This window comes from Asparagus officinalis, chromosome 7, assembly GCF_001876935.1.
Source record: "Asparagus officinalis chromosome 7, Aspof.V1, whole genome shotgun sequence".
In the NCBI taxonomy this organism is placed as follows: domain Eukaryota; kingdom Viridiplantae; phylum Streptophyta; class Magnoliopsida; order Asparagales; family Asparagaceae; genus Asparagus; species Asparagus officinalis.
In genome coordinates, this window is record NC_033800.1 from 10,060,226 (window position 1) to 10,072,878 (window position 12,653).

At 41.3% G+C, this 12,653-nt stretch overlaps 1 protein-coding gene across 1 annotated transcript; it reads right to left on the bottom strand.

Annotated features, from left to right (window-relative positions):
• On the bottom strand, positions 1,248-2,846 carry LOC109846670. The gene is made up of 3 exons (XM_020415918.1): positions 2,395-2,846; positions 1,642-1,836; positions 1,248-1,530 (listed from the first exon to the last, which is right to left on the bottom strand). Exons 1-3 carry the CDS (start codon positions 2,844-2,846, stop codon positions 1,248-1,250), a joined length of 930 nt encoding a protein of 309 aa, XP_020271507.1.

The window sequence follows — 12,653 nt, forward strand, 5'->3', positions numbered from 1 at the left end:
CCAAATAATAACCTTAACAACCAAGTCAAAACTTCAACATTAAAGTGATAAACTTGACAACCAAATAATAAGCTTAACAACCAAGTCAAAACTTCAACATTAAAGTGATAAACTTGACAACCAAATAATAACCTTAACAACCAAGTTAAAACTTCAAAATTAAAGTGATAAACTTGACAACCAAGTAATAACCTTAACAGCCAAGCTATGACCTTCTCACTTGTAATGATATACAGGACAACAAATCCATATACATGACAATAAAACGCTAAACTATATAGGCTCGTTACAGCTTGCACGATTGTGACCCTTCATGTTGCATCGAGAGCACTTAACAGGTTGGGTGTTCACCGACCTGTTGCTTATTCGTCTTGTGTATGGTCTGCCATGTCTTTTTTTGGTGAGAGGAGGCTTCAACACTCACTCTTCTGGCGGTACAAAGCGCTTCTCGTAATCTGGGATGGGAAAGATGATCGGTGCATAACTTGCTCTGAATGCGTCAACAGTCATGTACCAATCGCAATATTGATAAATTTCTCATCTCATCCATGTAATTGCAGCGCACGGATGTTTGCAAGGAATGCGGGTGATGTCCCAGGACCTGTAAGAACAAGTCCGATTCTTTAAATCTACACGGCAAGTTTTATTGGACTCAACCTTCACAATATCTTCCGTCGAATGTTTAATCGCCAAGCAGCTACCATGCTGAATATTATCACACAGCACCATCTCCGCTTCCGGGCATAAGTATCCAGACCATTTCTGACCGACTAGCCTCTTTTCATGCATGCGCTCCATTATTTGCTTCCGTATGGTCTCAACCAAAGGTAAGATTCGCAACAATCGTGCCTTTCTTATCCAGCTGTTGAAGGACCCAGCAACGTTTGAAGTAACATGGCCATACCTTAACAACAAAACACTAACATTAACAATAAAACCATAAACTAAACATTAAAGGCCTAACCTTAACAACAAATATCCTAAACTTAACAACAAAACCCTAGCAGAATAACTCTAACCATAACAATAAAAATCTAACCTTAACAGAAAACTGTAGGATAGCTCTAACCTAAACAACTATAATGGTGCTGTAACAAAATAACGTTGGGACCAAGCTATCTTACCTTATACTAGGAAAATGCGCGTTTGCCCATCTCTCCGGGAAGTATTCCATTACAGTGACGTAAGCCCTGTGATCGATCGCTGCCAATTCTTTCATGTCATTATCCCATTCAGATATTGTGAACTTATAAGCCGCAGATTGTAATAGCTCGCCCAACGTAGTCGTTGTCATTATCCCATTCAGATATTGTGAACTTATAAGCCGCAGATTGTAATAGCTCGCCCAACGTAGTCGCGACATTTGCCTTGTGCCTAAAATCCTTCATCTTCTTTTTGAAATTCTCGACTAGATGCAGAACACACATTGAATGGAAAGCATCTGGAAAGAATTCCTCGACTGCTGCCCTGATACCCTTGTCGGCGTCTGAAATCATTACCAGTCGATGTGGAGGTTGGTAAGGATTTTTCCTATCATACAGTAACATCCATAATCCTTGTAAGAACCATTTTCAGTTAACCTCATTCTCTTGGTCGCATATGCAATAAGCAAGGGGAAATATTCCCTGGTTGCCGTCATACCCAGTAGCGCTAAGTAGTATGCCTCTGTAACGATCTTTAATAAATGTTCCATCCAAAAACAATAGAGGCCTACACCCAGCAATGAATCCTTTAATACAGGCATTATAACTAATGAACAATCGCCTGAACCTACCGTCATCAGCATCAATAACAACACGACTCACTGGATTAGTTGCATGCACCATAGATTCATACCTGCATGAATATAACAACAAAGAAGTACATTTAGCGAAGGATTCATAACCATAACAAATGATCTTCAAACTTCACGACCAACACGTACACTTAGCGACAAACCAATAACTTTAACAACTAATACGTATAGTTAGCAACCAAAACGTAAGCAGTAGATTTAGCAAAGGACAACTAATACGTATAGTTAGCAACCAAAACGTAAGCAGTAGATTTAGCAAAGGATTCATAACCATAACAACTGATCTTCAAACTTCACAACCAACACGTACACTTAGCGACGAACCAATAACTTTAACAACTAATACGTATAGTTAGCAACGAAAGCGTAAGCAGTAGATTTAGCAACGGATTCATAACCATAACAACTGATCTTCAAACTTCACAACCAGCCCGTATACTTAACGTCGAACCAACAACTTTAACAACTACTACGTATAGTTAGCAATCCAAACGTAAGAGTGATTTCAGAAGAATAAAAAAGATAAGGACCATCTAAGTGAATCGTAAGCCTCATCATCGTCACCGAACAGGTCCTGTTGAGCTATCTCCTTGCTCTACCACGCTTTACTGTAGTTAATATTGATGCCAAAATTAGAGAGCATGTCGTTCTTGATATCGACCACACGAAGATTTGGCCTAACCTCCAAAATAGCTTGTATTTGGCTAGCAATGAACTTCCTTAATGCCCTTGAGTTGCCAGCATTTGCTCCATGTTGACCGTAGGTGTGGGTAGACTCGAAATTCTTTGTGGACATGATAGACGAATTTCTGAGCGGGGAAGCAAACAATATCCAAGGGCAACCATGTGTGTGCTTGAATCGGCAATAGACTCTTATGCGTCTTTGTTCATTGTGGTAAAAATCATACTCGAACCATTTAGCAATTGAATAGTATTGAAGTGCTAATCTAACTTCAGCAGCACTATCAAATTTCTGAGCAACTTCACGTATGGAGGTGTGCCACTCAGTTGGGATCTTTGTTTGGTAATTAAGCATGTCTTCCAGCAGCATGATCGAGTCGTCGGTGGGGTTGTCATTAGGAATACGCTCATCATTACAGGTTTGGGTGAACGGGGTATCTGCGCACCGCGAATTTTCTGTCGGTATTGTCCTGAAGTAGTAATAAAAATACATAGCCTTAGCAACGAACTGATAACCTTAACAACGAACTCATAAACGTGTGGTATCTGCGCACCGTGAATTTTCTGTCGGTATTGTCCTGAAGTAGTAATAAAAATACATAGCCTTAGCAACGAACTGATAACCTTAACAACGAACACATAAACGTAACAGCCAACACATATCCTTAACAAGTAACCCTTATACTTAAGGGCAGACTCGTGACCTTAACAACAAACGCATATACTTAACATCAAACACCTTATCTTAGTAACCAACTAGTATACGTAACAGCCAACAAATAACCTTAACAACCAGTGCTTAACATAACCTTGACAACCAACACATTACCTAAGCAACCAATGCATGAGGTTAACAACTAATGGAAAAACCTATCAGTGAACTCAAAAGGAAATCTGGAGTGTAATTCCTACGCAGTTTCCGACGTAGTCCGCGTGTTCTGTGAAGTTGAGGATTCCCCAGCGGAGGTAGCATACAAATTCGCGTCTGTAAATCTATTACGCCGACAATACTCGAACATCAAATTTAAGTCGTCGTCATTGTCAATTGAAATACTGAATTTCTTTTCCCTTTCGCATATGAACTTCAGTGAAAGAGATTGCATTGGTATTTTAAGCCTTTCCGCCACTCGATATCTCAAGCTGATTATTTCTGTATTCTCTTTGATAACGACGAATACACCGTCACCACCTTTGTTGCTTTTTGCCTTCGTTACCACGCATAGAAGAGATCCATCCGCTATTTTATTACAGGGAGTAGTTGAAGAATCGAAGAGGCTTTTATTGAGGAGAATTAAGTGGAAGAAACAAATTAGTTGGGGTAATAGAATGGGGAGGAACTCAGCGATTTTAGCTGGAAGGGGAATATATCTGGTGATAATTTTGGAGGAAAATGAGAATTTTCCCCCCAAAAAAGTCATTCTAATCACCATTTAATGCCTACAGTCGAAACGCTGGGTTTCCGTCGTGAGAGGGCGACGAACACAGGCTGCGAAGGGTATTTTGGGCATTTCGAGCGAGGTTTAAACGGAGTTACGCATGGGGATTCGTTTTGGGGGCTGGAAGAAAATCGCGAGCGGTTTTGGGGGTAAAGTCGCGGGCGATTTTAGGGGCAAAACACCCGTTAAAAAAGTCTTGGGGGAGCACTTTTTGTTATGTTTTGGGGGCTGGAAGCATTTTTCCCATTAATAAAATGCGGCGACTTACATCATCATTATTCAAGAAAAAGCATCCATCATACTACTTTTAGATTATCAATTTTATTGCAAATCATTTCTTGCCTCATATTTCAAACTTACTATTAGTAGAAGGCCGCTTGAAGAAAGGAAAAGGGGTTTTTTTTTTTAAGTTGTATTAAGGAATTGAAGCTAGGAACTTATGCATGGTCTTTTTGAAAGGTGTCTAGTTAGGTAATTTGTCATATTATTGTTTAGATTGCCATCAAACTGAGCTTGCGTCACCAATGGTTTCTTCTTTTGTTAATTGAAAACTATCGCATGACTTAGATTCAAAAGCTTGGCTCCTTTATGAGATCTTTACATCCTTTTCTTCGATGTTTTCTAATACATAATTCAAAAAGATCTCAGTTTCTGTTGATTATGCATCATTTAAAAAAATTGGGTTTTCGGTAATTAGATACTGATCAATACCTTTTATATCTGCAGGCCATGTCTAAATTCAGACCAGTCTTTTTTTTTTTTTTTGAACGAAAATAGGGCATACTGCCCTATCATGTATATATAATTCAAAAAGAGAGTTGTTACAAAAGATATCTGATTGTGATTTGGCCCGAGACTCCGAGTTTGAGGGTATTAGACCAAATCACCAAAAGATGTCTCTGTGAAGAGAACAAAACAAAACATCTAGCAGAAACAACAAAAACACAGTGTATAACCAGTCTACAACAAGAACCCTGGTATTTGGGACTGAGAAAAAAAAAAGAACTGCTAACAAAGAGGCCACTACCCATGAGGACTAGGAAGACCATTGTTGTCTACACTTGATTCCGCAATATCAGGGAGCCCCGAGCTGAAGATAAGCTTGTTTAACTTACTAGCTTTCTTGGAAGAGGAGGCACCTGTCTAGAAAAGAAGAAAGTGAACCGCCTTGTTGATGATATGCTGCGGCGTAGAAGACTGATTAGAGAAGATGAAGTTATTCCTAGCTTTCCAAATGATCCAACAAACCGTAGGAAAACTGAAGCCTCATAAAAGTCTAGCAGTTGCTTGAATGGACTTGTCTGAACAGAATTCAGACCAGTCTTGTAGTATGTAAACGATTGATAAGAGCTGAAGGAAGTAAGCAAAGTATTTTTCTTAGGTTGTATTGGGAATCAATATTCAGATTATTTATTTTTCATTACTGTAAAAGTTAACAAACCACTTAGTTTTTCGATTAATATATAAATTTGTATTCAGCCTCTCAATTAGCTCAAATAGATAACTTCAAAGTGTTCCATTATTTGCAGAAATTCTTAGTGTCAATTTTGATGAATATATTATTGCATAGTTTGTGATACTAGGACTTTAACTTATTTTGCCAACTCTATTGTCCGTACTGTATCAAAAAGATAAGCGGGAGTTGGAAGTCTTTTGGCCTGTCACTTTTGGTTTCCAATTTACTCTTAAAAGATGTAACTTTTTGATATTTCCAGAGTTGCCATTTTAATACTTTTTTCGTGCTTTTTTTTTCTTTTCAAAATATGATACTTCTGTTGGGGATTCAAAACAATCAATCGAACCCTTGCCCTTCCGGACCTTGTGTTGAAAGTAGGAAAGTAGGAATAAAACCACAAATAAAGATCTAACTAGCAAAAAACAGTAAAGAAGATGAACACACAGATTTAACGAAGTTCGGCAACGTGCCTACGTCCTCGGGAGCCACACCACACAATCTCTTTATTAATTGAAGAAGAAAATACAAGCTCTCAAACAAGGGATTAATCTCTCTGAGATTCTCTCTCTCTTTGCAGTCAAAAAGCTCTCTTTTTGATGTTGTTCAAACCCTAAAATCGTTTGGGGTATATATAGAATCCTGGGTGAAACAGATTCCTAAACAGAACAGGATTCTGTTTGACTGCGTCGCGGTCGACCGGCCCGGTCGACCGATCAGATTCCAGAGAGTTTGGCGGTCGACCGGCGCGGTCGACCGCAATCAAAACCCGAGACCAGATTTTCCTACAGGGTTTTGGCGGTCGACCGGGTCGGTCGACCGCGACCTGATCCAGGCTCTCCCAGCTCCTGTGCACGTTCGCGGTCGACCGACCCGGTCGACCGTGGATCTGTCTGCTCGTTTTCTTGTCCTTTTGATTTCAGCTCTTTTCTCGAACTTTGGGTCTACACCTTAGACTAACAATCTCCCACTTGGAGACCAAAGTGCCTGCAATGAGTTCCCCCGAACTCTCCCCTTCTTCGCATGTATCATTTTCACCGAATAAATTCTTCTTTCAATCAACAATATCCCGGCGATCTCGCCGATCCTCGTAGTGTGGCTCCGTCTTCGTCTTCTACTCGTGAAGGCCAACTGAAGTTGCGCACAACTCCAGTTTCTCAATGGTGACTACCTTCGTCAACATGTCCGCCGGATTTTAACTCCCCAAAATCTTCATTAAATGCAACTTTCCGTCCTCAACTAGCGAGCATATAAAATGGTATTTGACGTCGATATGCTTCGTTCTGGCATGATATACTGGATTCTTGGCAAGATGTATAGCGCTCTGGCTATCACAATAAAGAACTCCTCTCCCTTGCTTCAGGTCCAACTCTTTCAAGCACCCGTTCAACCAGATCATCTCCTTACTTGCTTCAGTCACCGCGACATACTCAGCCTCAGTTGTTGATAAAGTCACAATCTTCTGCAGACGTGAGACCAAGCTCACTGCTGTCGACGCTAAGGTGTAAACATACCCCGTGGTGCTTCGCCTCGTATCATGATCACCGGCGAAGTCCGCATCCACGTATCCTTACAGTACCAATTCCTTCCTCCTGAAACATAGTGGTTTGTTTGTTGTCCCTCTCAAGTACCGTATTATCCACTTCACGCAACTCCCACTGCATGGGCGATGTCTGGCCTCGTGCAAACCATCGCGTACATGAGACTCCCAATGGCCGAAGAATATGGCACCCTGCTCATATGCTCTCTATCTGTATCTGTCTTAGGCGATTGCTCCTCAGATAGCTTGAACTGACATCCAAAGGGTGTGCTAACAACTTTAGCATTCTGCATGTTGAACCTCTGAAGTACCTTCTCAATGTATTCTGCTTGGCTCAATCTCAATGTCCCTTCAGCTTCATCCCTACTGATTCGCATACCTAGAATCTGCTTCGCTGCACCCAGATCCTTCATTATAAATTCCTTTGCTAGCTGCCTCTTCAAACTGTTTATCTCTTCTAAACATGGTCCTGCTACCAACATGTCATCAACATATAATAACAAAATAATGAAGCTGGACTCGAACCTTTTGAAATAACAGCAATGATCCGAATTGCATCTTCTGTAGCCATTGTTCTGCATGAAATTATCAAACTTCTTATACCACTGTCTCGGAGCCTGTTTCAAACCATATAAGCTCTTCTTGAGCTTGCACACCATCTCTTCCTTTCCTTCTTCAATGAAGCCAACAGGCTGCTTCATGTAGATTTCTTCATCCAAGTCACCATGAAGAAAGACAGTCTTCACATCTAACTGCTCAAGGAAGAGGTCCTCTGCAGCTACCAAACTCAACACAACTCTGATGGTTGTGAGTTTCACAACAGGGGAAAATATCTCCGTGTAGTCTACTCCTTCCCGCTGTTGAAACCCCTTCACGACTAATCTGGCCTTGAATCTCTTACTTCCATCACTCTCCTGCTTGACCCGGTAGACCCATTTATTGTGCAAGGCTTTCTTCTGTGCAGGTAGCTGGGCTAACTCCCATGTCTCATTAGTGAGTAGAGAATCCATCTCCTCCTGCATCGCATGCTCCCACTACTGAGATTCACTCACTTGCACTGCCTCTTCATAACACTCCGGCTCTCCGCTATCTGTTAAGAGTAGATAATCAAGTGACGAGAGGTATTTGGGATTTGGTTTGGGTACCCTGGATGACCTCCTAAGCTCCACGCCCTGTGTAGTAGCTTCTGCACCTGTAGTCTCCTCCGTTCTATGGTCAGAACTGACATCATCGCCCCCATCTGGAAGTTCCTTAAAATCCATGTACTCGGATCCACCTGTATCCATAGTGCTGCTCCCACTGCTTTGGCTATCCTTGGCATTGTCCCTGTCCTTGTACATCACCTCCTTATTGAATATCACATCCCGGCTCCTGATGATCTTCCTATTCTTTTCATCCCTAAGGTGATACCCGAACTCATCAGTGCCGTATCCAATGAATGTGCACTTTTGTGACTTAGCTTCTAGCTTGTTCCTGACATGGTCACTGATATGAACATAAGCCACGCAACCAAATACCCGCAAGTGTGAGAGATTTATCTTCTTTCCACTCCAAACCTCCTCTGGAATCCCAAAATCTAATGGAACTGATGGCCCGTGATTAATCAGGTAGGCTGCCGTATGCACCGCATCCGCCCAAAATGTCTTAGGCAGACCTGCATGTAGTCGTATGCTCCGCGCATGCTCTGTCAAGATCCTGTTCATTCTCTCTGTAATGCCGTTCTGCTGCGGCGTCCCTGGAGTAGTCCTCTCTAAGCGAATCCCATTCGTAGCACAGAACCTCTTGAACTCCTCCAGCTCATATTCTCCACCATTATCTGATCTCAAGCACTTCACCTTCAGATCTGTCTCGTTCTCGACCATGGCCTTCCACTTCTTGAAGATTTCGAACACCTCTGACTTGTGCTTCATGAAGTAAACCCACACCTTCCTCGAGTGATCGTCGATAAAGGTAACGTAGTATCTCGAACCGCCAAAAGAAGACACACTGGCTGGGCCCCATACATCTGTATGAATCAACTCTAGCTTCTGAGCCTTAGGTGGCCTTCCACCCTTCTGGAAACTAACCATCTTACAAACCCCGACTTCCACGGTGTCGATCCCGGTTAGCTTTCCTTGTGAATGTAGAATTTTCATCCCTTTCTCGCTCATGTGCCCCAGCCTATTGTGCCACAGATCTGTACTCTCCTTGCCAGCTGCAATTGCGAGGGTGTCACTCGCATGTGAAGTGAGGTAGAGAGTTCCTGTTTTATTGCCTCGGGCAACAACCATAGTACCGTTGGAGATTCTCCACGAATCCCCGGTGAATGTCGAAACGTAGCCTTCTACTCCGAGCTGTCCCACCGAAACAAGATTCCTCTTCAGCTTCGGCACGTGTTTCACGTTCTTCAAATTCCACTTAGAGCCCTTTATCTGTATCTGAACGTCACCCTTTCCAACAATATTGCAAGGTTCATTATCCCCCAAATATACTTTACTAAAGTCCCCTGCTACATAGTTCTGAAGTAGTTTCCTATTAGCAGTGGCGTGGAAAGAAGCTCCTGAGTCGATGACCCAAGAATCAGAATCGCTATCCATAGCAAGGATCAAGGAATCCTGCACGATATGAGCCTCCTGCTCACCCCCATCCTTCTTTGGTGCTTTACAGACCGAAGACATATGGCCCTCCTGGCCGCAGTTCCAACACTTTCCTTTGATGGACCTAACCTTCGAGTTCGGCCTCTTCTTCACTGATTTCGACCGATTCCTGTTCTGGTTCCCTTTCTTCTGGCTTCTGCCTCTCTGCTCGAAACTTAGGGCTGAACCTGAACCTTCTGATTCGGACGATTTCCTTCTAACCTCCTCGGATAGAATCATGCTAACAACCTCATTCAGCTTCAACTTCTCTTTCCCCGCCAAATTGTTGATTGCTGTCACACAACCTGCCCAACTATCCGGCAACTGCGATAGTAGTAGAAGGGCCTGCACTTCGTCATCGAACGTGATGTCCACGGAGATAAGTTGATCAACAATCGTGTTGAACTCGCTGAGGTGCATCGTGAAGGACCGTCCTTCTGCCATCTTGAGGTTGAAAAGAGTTTTGACTAGATGCACCTTGTTTGCTGCCGACGGTTGCTCGTACATCTTCGCGAGCGCTTCCATAAGCCCCACCGTCGTCTTCTCCTTCAGAATATTGTGGGCTACTGATTTGGCGAGCGACAACCGGATTTGCCCTAGAGCCTTCCTATCCAGTACCTCCCAATCACCATCTGACTCCGTCGTCTTCTTTCCCTTTTCCTTGCCCAGAAGCGGGCGATACAAGTCCTTCTGGTACAGATAGTCCTCCATCTGCGACTTCCAGTAGGCAAAGTCATAAAGATCTAACCTTGTAAAAACAGTAAAAGAGACGAACACACAGATTTAACGAGGTTCGGCAACGTGCCTACGTCCTCGGGGGCCACACCACACAATCTCTTTATTAATTGAAGAAGAAAATACAAGCTCTCAAACAAGGGATTAATCTCTCTGAGATTCTCTCTCTCTCTTTGCAGTCAAAAAGCTCTCTTTTTGATGTTGTTCAACCCCTAAAATCGTTTGGGGGTATATATATAGAATCCTGGGTGAAACAAATTCCTAAACAGAACATGATTCTGTTTGACTGCGTCGCGGTCGACCGGCCCGGTCGACCGATCAGATTCCAGAGAGTTTGGCGGTCGACCGGCGCGTTCGACCGCAATCAAAACCCGAGACCAGATTTTCCTACAGGGTTTTGGCGGTCGACCGGGTCGGTCCGACCCGGTCGACCGTGGATCTGTCTGCTCGTTTTCTTGTCCTTTTGATTTCAGCTCTTGTCTCGAACCTTGGGTCTACACCTTAGACTAACAACTTCTGTCAAAATATGATGCCAATAACTCTAGATTTATTTTCCATGTAAGAGTCATTAGCACGCAGAAAGTTCTATAGTCAGAATTGGGTAATGAAGTATGCATATAAGAGAGATTTTAGCATCAGATTGTAGTCCCTATATTTCAATAGAGAGTTGCTGAAAGGAAGTTTTTTTTCCTTACATTTTCGAACACAAATATTGCACACGCATTTAGTTGGTAATAGAAAGTACTTGTACCGCACCAAGGATCCTATCAGAACCGTTCATTTAAGAATGCGGTAGTTTACAACATAGATAGAATTAATAAAGCCCTTAACCACCTGTGAATGGTATATATCACCTCTTTTTATGGAGATGTTCTGATCGAATCTGCACTCTCAGCAATGCTTATCAAGAACTTACGTATACATATTTCATATTTGAGGATTATGCTTTTTTGTTTATCTTAGGCGGATGTTCTATTTAGGGGCTGTTTGGTTCATTTCCAAAAAATTATGGAAATGGATTCCCACACAAGAAACCAATTCTGTAAAAATTTTAGGATATCAAAGGAATCCAAATCTTTTGTTTGATATGGAAGGATAAAATAAATAATAGGAAATGGTATCCAAAACTGAAGTTTGTTTCACCCCTAAAAAATCGGAAAAGCACATGCAAAGAAAGCTGAGAAGCTGAGTTGGCACCCTCATTTCCAAAAAAAGAGCCCATTTCCGAGCTTTTAGACAGGAATTGGCTGTTCCAAAAAAAGACATTATTTGACAAGGTTTTAGGAAACCATTTCTTAAAAAAAAATGGAACAAACACAGTTTTTGGATTTCTTAAACCACAAAAATGTTGCTTTTTGTTCCAAAAACCGGGTTTTCCAAAAAAACACCCTCAAACAAACACGCCCTTAGCAGAAAATTGTAATTCTATAATGTGGTTTTAATCAAAACACATGATAATATTAAAAATTGGAGAAAAGTTGTTATGTTTTGAACACCTGGCAAAATGAGACCGGGTCCATTTTTTACAACAATTATTATCAGACTGATCCTGACAGGCTCTAATAATGCATAATTATATTGCCGATTCTCTAATTTTAAACTATATAATTTGCCAATGTGGCTCCTCACCCCAACCCCCTCCCCACCCACAAAAGGCCATATATGAGAACCAGTTTAACTCGAAACAAAGGGTTATCCATTCATTTATTGAAGCATGCTTTGAATATTCTAGACGTGTGGTTTGGATTTTTTTTTTTTTTTTTTTTTGAGAAAATGGTATCTGAATTCTTAACTATCAATTATATGCATCTTTCATTTTCTATAAAAGATAATGGTGAAATAAAACTGCATGTTATTTCATTAAAGAGAGGACGTGGAAACATTTTCTGGTGTTTCATTTTTAAATGACCTTATTGACTTTTATTGGAAAGAGGTAATTACTTGGAGATTTGGCCTTCTAAATTTGTAAGCTCAAAGAGTGATGTCATTCTAATAGTATGAACTCACTGAGTAGCAATGCTGAAGTTTTCTTTAGGGTAATGATTTCTGGAAATGAATCTGGACAGATTATGGGCTGTGGGGACTACATGACACTTCACCTATCATTGCCATAATAAATCTTTTGTAAGGTTATAGGTAGTACCTAGCTTGGACTAAGCCTAAAGTTTATTTCTTTTTTTGGGTTTTCTAATATAAGCCACCTTTAAAATAGAGGGATAGTACAAAAATCACATTCAAAGTTTAATTTATAGTAACTATGTTTGAGGTGGGTTCTGATTATAATTAATCATCATAATTCGTTTTTAATAAAGTTTTTGTTGACTTATGGAATCACACAATCAAATAGAAGTAGATTAAGTTAACATAGCCCCTCTAACTCTCCGAATGTCTAGTCCTT

Excerpts from the sequence above, each read along its gene's own strand:
- LOC109846670 (XM_020415918.1), bottom strand. The coding sequence starts at position 2,846 with ATGCTGCTGGAAGACATGCTTAATTACCAAACAAAGATCCCAACTGAG. Across the intron at positions 1,837-2,394 it reads ATTAACTACAGTAAAGCGTG|GTATGAATCTATGGTGCATG; the intron begins GTAGAGCAAGGA and ends ATATTCATGCAG. Across the intron at positions 1,531-1,641 it reads ATACTACTTAGCGCTACTGG|GAAAAATCCTTACCAACCTC; the intron begins GTATGACGGCAA and ends ACTGTATGATAG.